The sequence below is a fragment of the Procambarus clarkii genome, chromosome 8 (genome assembly GCF_040958095.1).
Source record: "Procambarus clarkii isolate CNS0578487 chromosome 8, FALCON_Pclarkii_2.0, whole genome shotgun sequence".
Lineage (NCBI taxonomy): Eukaryota > Metazoa > Arthropoda > Malacostraca > Decapoda > Cambaridae > Procambarus > Procambarus clarkii.
The window spans coordinates 5144524-5159786 of record NC_091157.1 but is presented as its reverse complement, the minus strand read 5'-3'; the positions used below and the strand labels follow the sequence as shown (position 1 = coordinate 5159786).

The window sequence follows — 15263 nt, the reverse complement described above, 5'->3', positions numbered from 1 at the left end:
CATCAATCTCATTATTGCAATATTATTTGAATTAAACACCTTGTAAAATTTGTTAGTAGAAGATGCCAAATACAGTATTTCACACACAAGTCTTGGCTTAAGTAAGATGCCTTGTGGTCAAACTAAAATGTTTTGCAATACTGTATGTTTGAACTTCTCTAAAATAATGTCTTCCTGAAGCAAGGGTAAAGCTTTGAAGGTGACACACACACACACACACACACACACACACACACACACACACACACACACACACACACACACACACACACACACACACATCACGACAGAAGAGTTAGGGGAGACATGATCACCATATTCAAGATTCTCAAGGGAATCGACAAGGTAGATAAAGATAGATTATTTAACACAAGGGGCACACGCACTAGTGGACACAGGTGGAAACTGAGTGCCCAAATGAGCCACAGAGATATTAGAAAGAACTTTTTTTAGTGTCAGAGTGGTTGACAAATGGAATGCATTAGGAAGTAATGTGGTGGAGGCTGACTCCATACACAGTTTCAAGTGTAGATATGATAGAGCCCAATAGGCTCAGGAACCTGTACACCTGTTGATTGACGGTTGAGAGGCGGGACCAAAGAGCCAGAGCTCAACCCCCGCAAGCACAACTAATTGAGTACACACACACGCGCGCACACACACACACAGAACTTTTTTTAGTGTCAGAGTGGTTGACAAATGGAATGCATTAGGGGGTGATGTGGTGGAGGCTCACTCCATACACAGTTTCAAGTGTAGATATGACAGAGCCCGATAGGCTCAGGAATCTGTACACCTGTTGATTGACGGTTGAGAGGCGGGACCAAAGAGCCAGAGCTCAACCCCCGCAAACACAACTAGGTGAGTACAACTAGGTGAGTACACACACACACACACACACACACACACACACACACACACACACACACACACACACACACACCTGAATCTTAACGTTGTCGACCCAGTTGCCATCTTCACAAAGTTCGAAGCTGTCGACACCCACGAACCAGTCAGGAGACGGAACGATCTTAGAGATGAGTGAAACCTGGAAGCAGAGAAACAGGTCCAGTTAGTGAGTCCTGGGAAGAAAGAGGACCAATGTGTTCTTTCTTTGGATTTAATTTACACTTATCATCATATTTTTCACTCTAGAATGTTGTTTAACCTCTGTAGCGATCTCGTATATTCTGGTCACTCAAGACTATGAGCATACCTCGTAGACTTTGTCATAGTGACCTGTTTAGCCTTCAAAGCAATGGCTGTAAATTGCATGAGTTTAGATTTAGGAGAAACCTGGTAAATACTGGTTTGGAGACAGGCTTGTTAATTTATGGAACAATTTACCAGATTAGTATAATAGACACGAGATCGTCGAGTTTCAAGCGTAGGTTACATATATATGAACGAGTTTGGGTGAATAGTAATTCAATAGTAGCTTCGTATGGGCCAATAAGCCTTCGGCAGTTTATTTTGATTTTTAGTTTCTGTTGTTGAAGCAGGCAACCGCCCCCCCCCCTCAGTACAAGGACTTTGCACCCCGAACATAATACCATGTACAAGTACTTGTTACAATATATATATCTTAAATGATGCGAGGATAGTCTGAGCTACTACTTCCCAGTGAGAGAATTTACATCTCGATACACCTCACCGTATTTGAATGTAAATGTCTTTAGTTTCACTACTATAACCACATATAGAGAAAACACAAATGCGTAATTACTCAACATGTGGTTGCAAATCTGCAGATGCACACGAGTTTAATGATTCAGCAAGTAAGAAACAAGGGTAGCATAAAGAGGCAGGCAGCATATATAGTGTTGTGGGAGGTAGCATAGCGCACACGACCACACAGGCGAGGGACCTTGCTCTATAATGCTCGCCATATAAGCCTCGCCTGCTGGTGAAGGAAGTGCCCAAATGTTGACAGCAGATAGCCAGTGTAACATTAGCAACTCATCCCAAATATGGTTCCAATCCCAGCCCTCCCGCCCGCCCTTCCGACCACTACCTACACGCAAACTTGTTTACGAGATGAAGCTGTCAGGGCTGACAGGTGCGTGTTTATAGGCGTCTTGTAAGGCAGATAGACGGGGGAAGGAGGGCTGCAGGGGTCGTTCAGGCCTTTCTGGCCCATATGTGGGAGGGTCTACCCATATGCCAAAGCTGATGGACAGAGGGCAGGGGCGTGTTTCAACTAATGGACAGAAGGCAAGAGATGTCTGAGCTGATGGACAGAAAGCAGGACATATACCTCAGATCTTGGGGGACTCCTGACGAGAGGTCAGACTCTAGGACTGGTTTCGCGTAGGCGATACTTGCTACCTACCTTTATAAACAATCTCTCGTGTGGAACAATTTCTCAAGTCGAGTATTACTCTAGTCAAGCAGGAGAACAATACCACCACCCTATACAGGGAAAAGCCAACCATCACACACAGGGAAACGCCACACACACACGCGCGCACACCCTAAAACAAGGTTAAAGATGATTCAGAGGTATACCACCAGACTAGTCCCGGAACTGAGAGGTATGAGCTACGAGGAAAAATTAAGGGAGCTGAATCTCTCATCCCTGGAAAACAGAAGAGTAAGGGGAGACATAACCACCTACAAAATTCTCAGGGGGAATTGATAGGGTGGACAAAGACAAACTCTAGCACGGGTGTAACACGAACAAGGGGACATAGGTGGAAACGTAGTACCCAAGTGAGCTACACAGACATTAGAAATAATTTTTTTCAGTGTCAGAGTAGTTAACGGATGGAATGCATTAGGCAGTGATGTGGTGGAGGCTGACTCCATACACAGTTTCAAATGTAGATATGACAGAGCCCAGTAGGCTCAGGAACCTGTACACCAGTTAATTGACAGTTGAAAGGCGGGACCAAAGAGCCAAAGTTCAACACCCGCAAGCACAAGGTGAGTATACACACACTCCACACCCGTATATAGTGAGAGGCACAGTTAGGAAGAAAGGGGAACAATTGAAAAACAGAGAAAGCACAATTTCGCAAACCCTTGTGTCCCTTTTTCCATTCTGGAGCATTTGACGAATTTACAGGAAATCGCGGCCATCCCATACACAGAGGAAGAGCACCAGAAGCGCTCATATCAGCGTGAAGGTTTGTGTAGCGGTGGTGTCATCAGTGCCGCCCACCCTTACTGCAATACCTTAACTCCAGTGCCATATTGCTACGAGGGTGAGTGAAGGGGGAGGAAGGGATAGGGAAGGTTACAGAAGGCCGGGGATGGACAGAGGCGTTTATGAGTAGTCTGGTGATAGGCGAGGTGACCTCGCTCCGAATGTCCCTCACTGTTACATCAGCTTGGAATTTAACTTTTTTTATAATTCCTGCACTGTGTACGAAATTGTTGGTGCTTCTGTGTGTGTGTGTATGTGGATTTACTATTTGTGCCAGCAGAATCGAGCCTGTCAGCTCCTGGTCCCCGCCTTTCTAACCACTATTTTTCCTCTATATCTAATACGTATATGTCTCTTTCACGACCGTGTGCGCGCACACATCTCTGGGAAGCAGCCCGTAGCAACTGTCTAATTCCCAGGTACCTATTTACTGCTAGGAGAAGAGGGCCACCAGGGTAAAAAAAAAAAAAAAAAAATGCCCATCTGTTTCCGCCTCGGCCGGGAATCGAACCCAGGTCCTTAGGACTATGATCCCCGAGCGCTGTCCACTTAACCGCGAAGACCCGTGACCACTGTGTGTGCGTGCGTGTGTGTGCACGTCCGTCCCTTCGTCCAGTATCTCCTCATTTCCGAGGTAGGTGTTTAGGGTCCTCTGTGTATGGTGCGACTTCTAGGTATCCGGCACTGTACATCTAGTCCTCTCTATATGGAGAGAGAAAACACCGTCTTCAGCCATTAAAGGCATAAATGCGAGGCTCCAGGCGCGGCTCCCAGCTACTTGGTCCTCCACCAACACCAAGTAACCAGCATCCTCATCTCAACCTATCACTACACCGTCGTATCGTCATTAACACCCGGCTGCTGTAACCAATCTTAAACATTAGTTACAGCAGCCGGGTGTTAATAATGATACGATGGTATCATGTACCGTCGTATCCTTATATATATATATATGTAATATATATATATAATATATATATAATATATATATAATATTTATAACAATGTCAGACCACGGAGGAAGAATTGAAACAGGAATTTCCTTAAGTACTTTCGTATATTAATACATCTTCAGAAGCAATGAATTGATTCATTCCCTCTGAAGATGTATTAATATACAAAAGTACTTAAGGAAATTCCGGTTTCAATTCTTCCTCCGTGGTCTGACATTGTCACATTTTTCATCACGTGTTAATTTTCGTGGTTTACACAAATATATAAATTCTTTATATATATATATATATATATATATATATATATATATATATATATATATATATATATATATAAGTGTGTGTTTTCTGTAAACTGTAGCATTGCAATAAAATCAAATAAAAAATAATAATACGGGTGGTAGGAGAGGAAAAGATTAAAGTATTCAGTGAGAATCCACAAGGTCTTATCTGATCACTATTTATTTTCTTCGAGGATGTGGGTCCCTTTAATTAAACCAGTGGTGGTACCCCTAAATATATATATATATATATATATATATATATATATATATATATATATATATATATATATATATATATATATATATATATATATATATATATATATATATATATATATATATATATATAATCATTATATATACTCCGCGACTCTGGCCTCACTCTGCTCTGCTCCAGGATCCGACTCGACGTCTACGACACTGCTGTATCCAAGACTACTAAATAAATATGAATCCTAAACACTGTGTATCTAATCTACCCAACAACGTAACATAATCGTACGTTACATTGGTTATTCATATTATATATATAATTATGTATATATATAATTATGCATATATGTTTATATATAATATTTATATATAATTATACATAATTACATAAAATGTATATAATTATGTATACTATATATAATTAATTATATAATGTAATTATGTATATATATCAATCTAAATTTAAATTGTGTGTAATATATATTATATATATATATGTCGTACCTAGTAGCCAGAACTCACTTCTCAGCCTACTATTCAAGGCCCGATTTGCCTAATAAGCCTAGTTTTCCTGAATTAATATATTTACTATAATTTTTTTCTTATGAAATGATAAAGCAACCCTTTTCTCTATGTATGAGGTCAATTTTTTTTTATTGGAGTTAAAATTAACGTAGATATATGACCGAACCTAACCAACCCTACCTAACCTAACCTAACCTATATTTATAGGTAAGGTTAGGTTAGGTAGCCAAAAAAAGCTAGGTTAGGTAGGTAGACGAAAAAACATTAATTCATGAAAACTTGGCTTAGTAGGCAAATCGGGCCTTGAATAGTAGGCTGAGAAGTGCGTTCTGGCTATTAGGTACGACATATATATATATATATATATATATATATATATATATATATATATATATATATATATATATATATATATATATATATATATATAATATAATATAATATTTTACTGTGTGTAAGTCACGAAAATGAACAGGTGATAAAATGTGAGTTAGACCACGGAGGAAGAATTGAAACAGGAATTTCCTTAAGCACTTTCGTATTTAATAATACGAAAGTGTTGTTATATATACATAATTATATTAGACCTTTCTGAAGATGTATTATGAAATACGAAAGTGCTTGAGGAAATACATTTTTCAATTCTTCCTCTGTGGTTGGACACTGTGATATAATTATATATAAAATCATATGCTATATATATATATAATCAATATGTAATATAATTATGTATAATTATAAATATATTGTGTATATATAATTGTATATATAATTATAATTCTATATATAATATATACAAATATATATATAATATACTTATATATATTATTTATATTATAACTTAATATATATATTTTATTTATATATATATAAACTTAATATATATATATTTTATTTATATATAATTATATATACATAATTATAAATATAATTAATATATTAGTTTATAATTATGACAAATAAACACAGACACTAAGATACTATATATATATTTGGTCGAATATACAGAAGTACACAGGTGATACGTTGGTGTGAGTTGAGCGCACTGAGCGTCGGTACAGTATCTCGCAAGTGTCTGCTCTAGACCACACTTGAAAGTAGACTTAATATAATATATTAATTATATTTATAATTATGTATATATATATATATATATATATATTATTTATATATAATTATATATACATAATTATAAATATAATTAATATATTATATTTAATTATATAATATAAATATATAATTATATATACTATATATAATGTATATTGCTATATTTATAATTATGTACATTATACATTATATATATATATATCATATCAATATAATTATATATATTTAATTATAATTATATAATTATTATATAATTAAAATTATATATAATTATCATTATATATATATATATAATATTTATGTAAATATATATAATAATATATATGTATAAATATATATATATATATATATATATATATATATATATATATATATATATAATTATGAATAATTATATACATTATATATATATAATTATAATATTTGTAATTATATAATTATAATATTTATAATTATATATAATTATAATTTATTTATATAATAAATTATTAATACTTAATATTAATTATTATTAAATACTTAATATATAAATTAAAATTTATTTAAATACATAATAAATTTAAATACTTAAATAATCAAAATCTAAATACTTATAATATTTAAGTTAGGACTGACCAATCAAAAGAAGGAAAAAAAAATACTTGAGGAACAAACAATAAGAAAGTGACAAACAGTATCTGACAACAGACCAATCAAGAAGCAGTAATAGCACTAGGAGCTGACCCAATCAGGAAGCGAGAAGCAGGACCTCAGGAAGGACCAATCCGGAAGTTGAACGCAGCATCAGCTGGGCCGTCAAGCAATAACCAGGATCCGAGAGGTAACCATGGCAACCTCCTCCGGGCCAGGGAGCCCCTGATCTCAACATTTACTGACCAATACTCGGTCCCTTAACCCGCCCAGTGTCCCAGATGGGGGTTAGCAGATGACAAGTGGGTGTGGAGTGTGTGGGGTGGGTGTGGAGAGTGAAGGGTGGGTGTGGAGAGTGTGGGGTGGGCACTCTCCACACCCACCCACCCAACACTGTCCACACACTCAATACCCACCCCACACACATCACAACCACCCGACACTCAACACCCACCCCCACACTTCAGCACCCCTCTTGTGCCAGGTAAGTCCACTACGGGCTCACCGTAGCCCCTGCATGCTACTTGCCCCGCTCCTGTGCCAGGTAAGTCCACTACGGGCTCACCATAGCCCGTGCTACTAGCCCCGCTCATGTGCCAGGTAAGTCCACTACGGGCTCACCATAGCCCGTGCTACTTGCCCCGCTCCTGTGCCAGGTAAGTCCACTACGGGCTCACCATAGCCCGTGCTACTTGCCCCGCTCCTGTGCCAGGTAAGTCCACTACGGGCTCACCATAGCCCGTGCTACTTGCCCCGCTCCTGTGCCAGGTAAGTTACGGGCTCACCATAGCCCGTGCTACTAGCCCCGCTCCTGTGCCAGGTAAGTTACGGGCTCACCATAGCCCGTGCTGCTTGGAACTTGTTCCGAGTAGCTAAATCTATAACAACCACCACACACTCTCCACACCCACCCCCACACTCTCCACACCCACCCCCCACACTCTCCTCACACACCCCACACACTCCACACCCACCCCACACTCTCCACACACACCCCCACACTCTCCACACACACCCCCACACTCTCCACACACACCCCACACTCTCCACACCCACCCCACACTCACACACCCACCCCACACTCTCACACCCCCCCACACTCCACACACACCCCCACACTCTCCACGCCCACCCCACACTCTCCACACCCACCCCACACTCTCACACACCCCCACACTCCACACACACCCCCACACTCTCACACACCCCCACACTCTCCACGCCCACCCCACACTCTCCACACCCACCCTAACACTCTCTACACACACCCCCACACTCTCCACGCCCACCCCACACTCTCCACACCCACCCTAACACTCTCTACACACACCCCCACACTCTCCACACACACTCTCCACACACACCCCACACTCTCCACACCCACCCCACACTATTAACGCCAACCACACTCCACACCCAACACACTCTCCACACCCACCACACTCTCCACGCCCACACCACACTCCACACCCACCCCACACTCTCCACACCCACCCCACACTCCACACCAACTCCACACCAACTCCACACCCACCCCACACACTCTCCACACCCACACAACACTCTCCACACACACATTCCACGCCCACCCCACACTCTCCACACCTACCCCACACTCTCCACACCCACCCCACACTCTCCACACCCACCCCACACTCTCCACACCCACCACACACTCTCCACACCCACCACACACACTCCACACCCACCCCACACTCACCACACCCACCCCATACTCTCCACACCCACCACACACTCTCCACACCCACCCCACACTCTCCACACCCACCACACTCCACACCCACCACACACAAAATTGGGCTACTTTCGCTACTTTTTAGCCCAAAATTGGGCTACTTTCGCTACGTTTAGCCCAAAATTTCGCTACTTTCGCTACTTTTTAGCCAAAATTTCGCTACTTTTTAGCCTAAAATTTCGCTACTTTTTAGCCCACAATTGGGCTACTTTCGCTTTTTAGCCCAAAATTTCCCTACTTTCGCTACTTTTAGCCCAAAATTGGGCTACTTTCGCTACTTTTAGCCCAAAATTTCGCTACTTTCAGCCCAAAATTTTGCTACTTTCGCTACTTTTTAGCCCAAAATTTTGCTACTTTCGCTACTCTTTAGCCCAAAATTGGGCTACTTTCGCTACTTTTTAGCCAAAAATTGGGCTACTTTCGCTACTTTTTAACCCAAAATTTCGCTACTTTTAGCCCAAAATTTCGCTACTTTTAGCCCAAAATTTTGCTACTTTCGCTACTTTTTAGCCCAAAATTTCGCTACTTTCGCTACTCTTTAGCCCAAAATTGTGCTACTTTTAGCCGAAAATTTCGCTACTTTCATTACTTTTTAGACAAAAATTTCGCTACTTTCGCTACTTTTTAGCCCAAAATTGGGCTACTTTCAGCCCAAAATTGGGCTACTTTTTAGCCCAAAATTTCGCTACTTTTTAGACCAAAATTTCGCTACTTTTAGCCGAAAATTTCGCTACTTTCATTACTTTTTAGACAAAAATTTCGCTACTTTTTAGCCCAAAATTGTGCTACTTTCAGCCCAAAATTGGGCTACTTTCGCTACTTTTAGCACAAAATTGGGCTACTTTTGCTACTTTGTAGCCTAAAATTGGGCTACTTTCGCTACTTTTTTTACCAAAATTGGGCTACTTTCGCTACTTTGTAGCCAAAAATTAGGCTACTTTCGCTACTTTTAGCCCAAAAATTCCCTACTTTCGCTACTTTTTAGCCCAAAATTGGGCTATTTTCGCTACTTTTAGCCCAAAATTGGGCTACTTTTAGCCCAAAATTTCGCTACTTTTTAGCTCAAAATTGGGCTAATTTCGCTACTTTTAGCCCAAAATTTCGCTACTTTCGCTACTTTTTAGCCCAAAATTTCGATACTTTGTAGCCCAAAATTGGGCTACTTTCGCTACTTTGTAGCCCAAAATTGGGCTACTTTTAGCCCAAAATTTCGCTACTTTTTAGACCAAAATTTCGCTACTTTTTAGCCCAAAATTGGGCTACTTTCGCTACGTTTTGCCCAAAATTTCGCTACTTTTTAGCCCAAAATTTTGCTACTTTTAGCCCAAAATATCGCTACTTTTTAGCTCAAAATTTCGCTACTTTGTAGCCTAAAATTGGGCTACTTTTGCTACTTTTTTGACCAAAATTGGGCTATTTCGCTACTTTGTAGCCCAAAATTGGGCTATTTTCGCTACTTTTAGCCCAAAATTGGGCTACTTTCGCTACTTTGTAGCCCAAAATTTCGCTACTTTTTAACCCAAAATTGGGCTACTTTCGCTACTTTTAGCCCAAAATTTCGCTACTTTTTAGCCCAAAATTTCGCTACTTTGTAGCCCAAAATTGGGCTACTTTCGCTACTTTGTAGCCCAAAATTGGGCTACTTTTAGCCCAAAATTTCGCTATTTTTTAGCCCAAAATTGGGCTACTTTCGCTACTTTGTAGCCCAAAATTGGGCTACTTTTAGCCCAAAATTTCGCTACTTTCGCTACTTTTTAGCCTTAAAATTGGGCTACTTTTAGCCCAAAATTTCGCTACTTTCGCTATTTTTTAGACCAAAATTGGGCTACTTTTAGCCCAAAATTTCGCTACTTTCGCTATTTTTTAGACCAAAATTGGGCTACTTTCGCTACTTTTTGCCCAAAATTTCGCTACTTTTTGCCCAAAATTTCGCTACTTTCGCTACTTTTTAGCCCAAAATTGGGCTACTTTTTAGCCCAAAATTGGGCTACTTTCGCTACTTTTAGCCCAAAATATCGCTACTTTTTAGACCAAAATTGGGCTACTTTCGCTACTTTGTAGCCTAAAATTGGGCTACTTTCGTACTTTTTGCCCAAAATTTCGCTACTTTGTAGTCCAAAATTGGGCTACTTTCGCTACTTTTAGCCCAAAATTGGGCTACTTTCGCTACTTTGTAGCCTAAAATTGGGCTACTTTCACTACTTTTAGCCCAAAATTTCGCTACTTTTTAGCTCGAAATTGGGCTACTTTCGCTACTTTTAGCCCAAAATTTCGCTACTTTCGCTACTTTTTAGTCCAAAATTGGGCTACTTTTAGCCAAAATTTTCGCTACTTTTTAGCCCAAAATTGGGCTACTTTCGCTACTTTTAGCCCAAAATTTCGCTACTTTCAATACTTTTTAGCCCAAAATTTCGCTACTTTCGATACTTTTTAGCCCAAAATTTCGCTACTTTTAGCCCAAAATTTCGATACTTTCGCTACTTTTTAGCCCAAAATTTCGCTAGTTTTTAGCCCAAAATTGGGCTACTTTTAGCCCAAAATTTCGCTACTTTTTAGACCAAAATTTTGCTACTTTCGCTACTTTTTAGCCCGAAATTGGGCTACTTTCGCTACTTGCCCAAAATTTCGTGTTTCTCCACACACTCTCCACACCCACCCCACACACTCTCCACACCCACACACACATTCCACGCCCACCCCACACTCTCCACACCTACCCCACACTCTCCACACCCACCCCACACACTCCACACCCACCCGACACTCACCACACCCACCCCATACTCTCCACACCCACCACACACTCTCCACACCCACCCCACACACTCCACACCCACCACACACTCTCCACACCCACCACACACTCTCCACACCCACCCCACACTCTCCACACCCACCACACACACTCCACACCCAACCCACACTCCTCAGACTCTCCACACCCACCACACACACTCCACACCCACCCCACACTCTCCACACCCACCCCACACTCTCCACACCCACCCCACACTCTCCACACCCACCCCACACTCTCCACACCCACCCCACACTCTCCACACCCACCCCACACTCTCCACACCCACCCCACACTCTCCACACCCACCACACACTCTCCACACCCACCCCACACTCTCCACACCCACCCCACACTCTCCACACCCACCCCACATTCTCTACACACACATTCCACGCCCACCCCACTCTCTCCACATACTCTTTACGCCCACCCCACACCCAACACACACTCTCCACACCCACCCCCACACTCACCCCTCACTCTCCACACCCACCCCAAACTCTCCATACCCGCCCCATACTCTGCACACCCAACACACTCTCAACACCCACCCCACACTCTCCACACCCACCCCACACTCTCCACACGAATAGCGCGATTTTCGCCGCTAGCGGCCAAAAACCGTGCGATTTTCGCCGTTAGCGGCCAAAAATCGGGCGATTTTTGCCGCTAACTGCCGAAAACCATGCGATTTTCGCAGCTGGCGGCCAGAAACCATGCGATTTTTGCAGCTGGCGGGCAAAAATCGCGCGAATTTCGCCGCTACCTGCCAAAAATCGACCGATTTTCGCCGCTAGCGGCCAAAAAAGGGGCTATTTTCGCCGCTAGCGGCTAAAAATGGGGCGATTTTCGCCGCTAGCGGCCAAAAATCGTGCAAATTTCGCCGCTAGCGGCCAAAAATCGTGCGAATTTCGCCGTTAGCGGCCAAAAATCGCGCGATTTTCGCCGCTAGCGGCCAGAAACTATGCGATTTTTGCAGCTGGCAGGCAAAAATAGCGCGATTTTCGCCGATACCGGCCAAAAACCGCGCGATTTTCGCCGCTAGCGTCGAAAAACCATGCGATTTTCGCAGCTGGCGGGCAAAAATCGCGATTTTCGCCGCTACCGGCCAAAAATAGTGCGATTTTCGCCGCTAGCGGCCAAAAACCGTGCGATTTTCGCCGCTAGCGGCCAAAAATCGGGCGATTTTCGCCGCTAACGGCTGAAAACCGCGCTATTTTCGACGCGACCGGCCAGAAACCATGCGATTTTTGCAGCTGGCGGACAAAAATCGCGCAAATTTCGCTGCTACCTGCCAAAAATCGACCGATTTTCGCCGCTAGCGGCCAAAAATCGTGCAAATTTCACCGCTAGTGGCCAAATATTACGCGATTTTCGCCGCTAGCGGCCAGAAACTATGCGATTTTTGCAACTGGCGGGCAAAAATACTGCGATTTTCGCCGCTACCGGCCAAAAACCGCGCGATTTTTGCCGCTAGCGGCCAAAAACCATGCGATTTTCGCCGCTACCGGCCAAAAATAGCGTGATTTTCGCCGCTAGCGGCCAAAAACCGTGCGATTTTCCCCGCTTGCGGCCAAAAATCGGGCGATTTTTTCCGCTAACGACTGAAAACCGCTCTATTTTCGACGCTTGCGGCCAGAAACCATGCGATTTTTGCAGCTGGTGGGCAAAAATAGCGCGATTTTCGCCGCTACCGGCCAAAAACCGCGCGATTTTTGCCGCTAGCGGCCAAAAACCATGCGATTTTCGCAGCTGGCGGGCAAAAATCGCGCGATTTTCGCCGCTACCGGCCCAAAATACCGCGATTTTCGCCGCTAGCGGCCAAAAACCGTGCGATTTTCGCAGCTGGCGGGCAAAAATCGCGCGAATTTCACCGCTACCTGCCAAAAAACGACCGATTTTCGCCGCTAGCGGCAAAAAAAGAGGCTATTTTTGCCACTAGCGGCCAAAAATTACGCGATTTTCGCCGCTAGCGGCCAGAAACTATGCGATTTTTGCAGCTGGCGGGCAAAAATAGCGCGATTTTTGCCGCTAACGGCCGAAAACCGCGCTATTTTCGACGCTAGCGGCCAGAAACCATGCGATTTTCGCAGCTGGCGGGCAAAAATAGCGCGATTTTCGCCGTTACCGGCCAAAAACCGCGCGATTTTCGCCGCTAGCGGCCAAAAACCATGCGATTTTCGCAGCTGGCGGGCAAAAATCGCGATTTTCGCCGCTACCGGCCCAAAATAGCGCGACTTTCGCCGCTAGCGGCCAAAAACCGTGCGATTTTCGCCGCTAGCGGCCAAAAATCGGGCGATTTTTGCCGCTAACGGCCGAAAACCGCGCTATTTTCGACGATAGCGGCCAGAAACCATCGATGTTTGCAGCTGGTGGGAAAAAATAGCGCGATTTTCGCCGCTACGGGCCAAAAACCGCGCGATTTTCGCCGCTAGCGGCCAAAAACCATGCGATTTTCGCAGCTGGCGGGCAAAAATCGCGCGATTTTCGCCGCTACCGGCCCAAAATAGCGCGATTTTCGCCACTAGCGGCCAAAAACCGTGCGATTTTCGCCGCTAGCGGCCAAAAACCGTGCGATTTTTGCAGCTAGCGGGCAAAAATCGCGCGATTTTCGCAGGTAAAGGCCAAAAATAGCGCAATTTTCGCCGCTAGCGGCCAAAAACCTTGCGATTTTCGCCGCTAGCGGCCAAAAATCGGGCGATTTTTGCCGCTAACGGCTGAAAACCGCGCTATTTTCGACGCTAGCGGCCAGAAACCATGCGATTTTTGCAGCTGGCGGGCAAAAATCGCGCGAATTTCGCCGCTACCTGCCAAAAATCGACCGATTTTCGCCGCTAGCGGCCAAAAAAGGGGCTATTTTCGCCGCTAGCGGCCAAAAATCGACCGATTTTCGCCGCTAGCGGCCAAAAATCGTGCAAATTTCACCGCTAGTGGCCAAATATTACGCGATTTTCGCCGCTAGCGGCCAGAAACTATGCGATTTTTGCAACTGGCGGGCAAAAATACTGCGATTTTCGCCGCTACCGGCCAAAAACCGCGCGATTTTTGCCGCTAGCGGCCAAAAACCATGCGATTTTCGCCGCTACCGGCCAAAAATAGCGTGATTTTCGCCGCTAGCGGCCAAAAACCGTGCGATTTTCCCCGCTTGCGGCCAAAAATCGGGCGATTTTTTCCGCTAACGACTGAAAACCGCTCTATTTTCGACGCTTGCGGCCAGAAACCATGCGATTTTTGCAGCTGGTGGGCAAAAATAGCGCGATTTTCGCCGCTACCGGCCAAAAACCGCGCGATTTTTGCCGCTAGCGGCCAAAAACCATGCGATTTTCGCAGCTGGCGGGCAAAAATCGCGCGATTTTCGCCGCTACCGGCCCAAAATACCGCGATTTTCGCCGCTAGCGGCCAAAAACCGTGCGATTTTCGCAGCTGGCGGGCAAAAATCGCGCGAATTTCACCGCTACCTGCCAAAAAACGACCGATTTTCGCCGCTAGCGGCAAAAAAAGAGGCTATTTTTGCCACTAGCGGCCAAAAATTACGCGATTTTCGCCGCTAGCGGCCAGAAACTATGCGATTTTTGCAGCTGGCGGGCAAAAATAGCGCGATTTTTGCCGCTAACGGCCGAAAACCGCGCTATTTTCGACGCTAGCGGCCAGAAACCATGCGATTTTCGCAGCTGGCGGGCAAAAATAGCGCGATTTTCGCCGTTACCGGCCAAAAACCGCGCGATTTTCGCCGCTAGCGGCCAAAAACCATGCGATTTTCGCAGCTGGCGGGCAAAAATCGCGATTTTCGCCGCTACCGGCCCAAAATAGCGCGACTTTCGCCGCTAGCGGCCAAAAACCGTGC

The 15263-nt window shown here is 43.8% G+C and overlaps 1 protein-coding gene across 2 annotated transcripts in view; it reads right to left on the bottom strand.

The window, feature by feature from the left end:
- Positions 1-15263, bottom strand: part of LOC123759793 (spondin-2) — a 285996-nt gene that overhangs the window by 21482 nt on the left and 249251 nt on the right. For both annotated transcript variants that reach the window (XM_069316450.1, XM_069316458.1), the window contains exon 4: positions 944-1048. In XM_069316450.1, coding sequence (XP_069172551.1) covers positions 944-1048 — 105 coding nt within the window. The remainder of the gene's footprint in view (positions 1-943; positions 1049-15263) is intronic.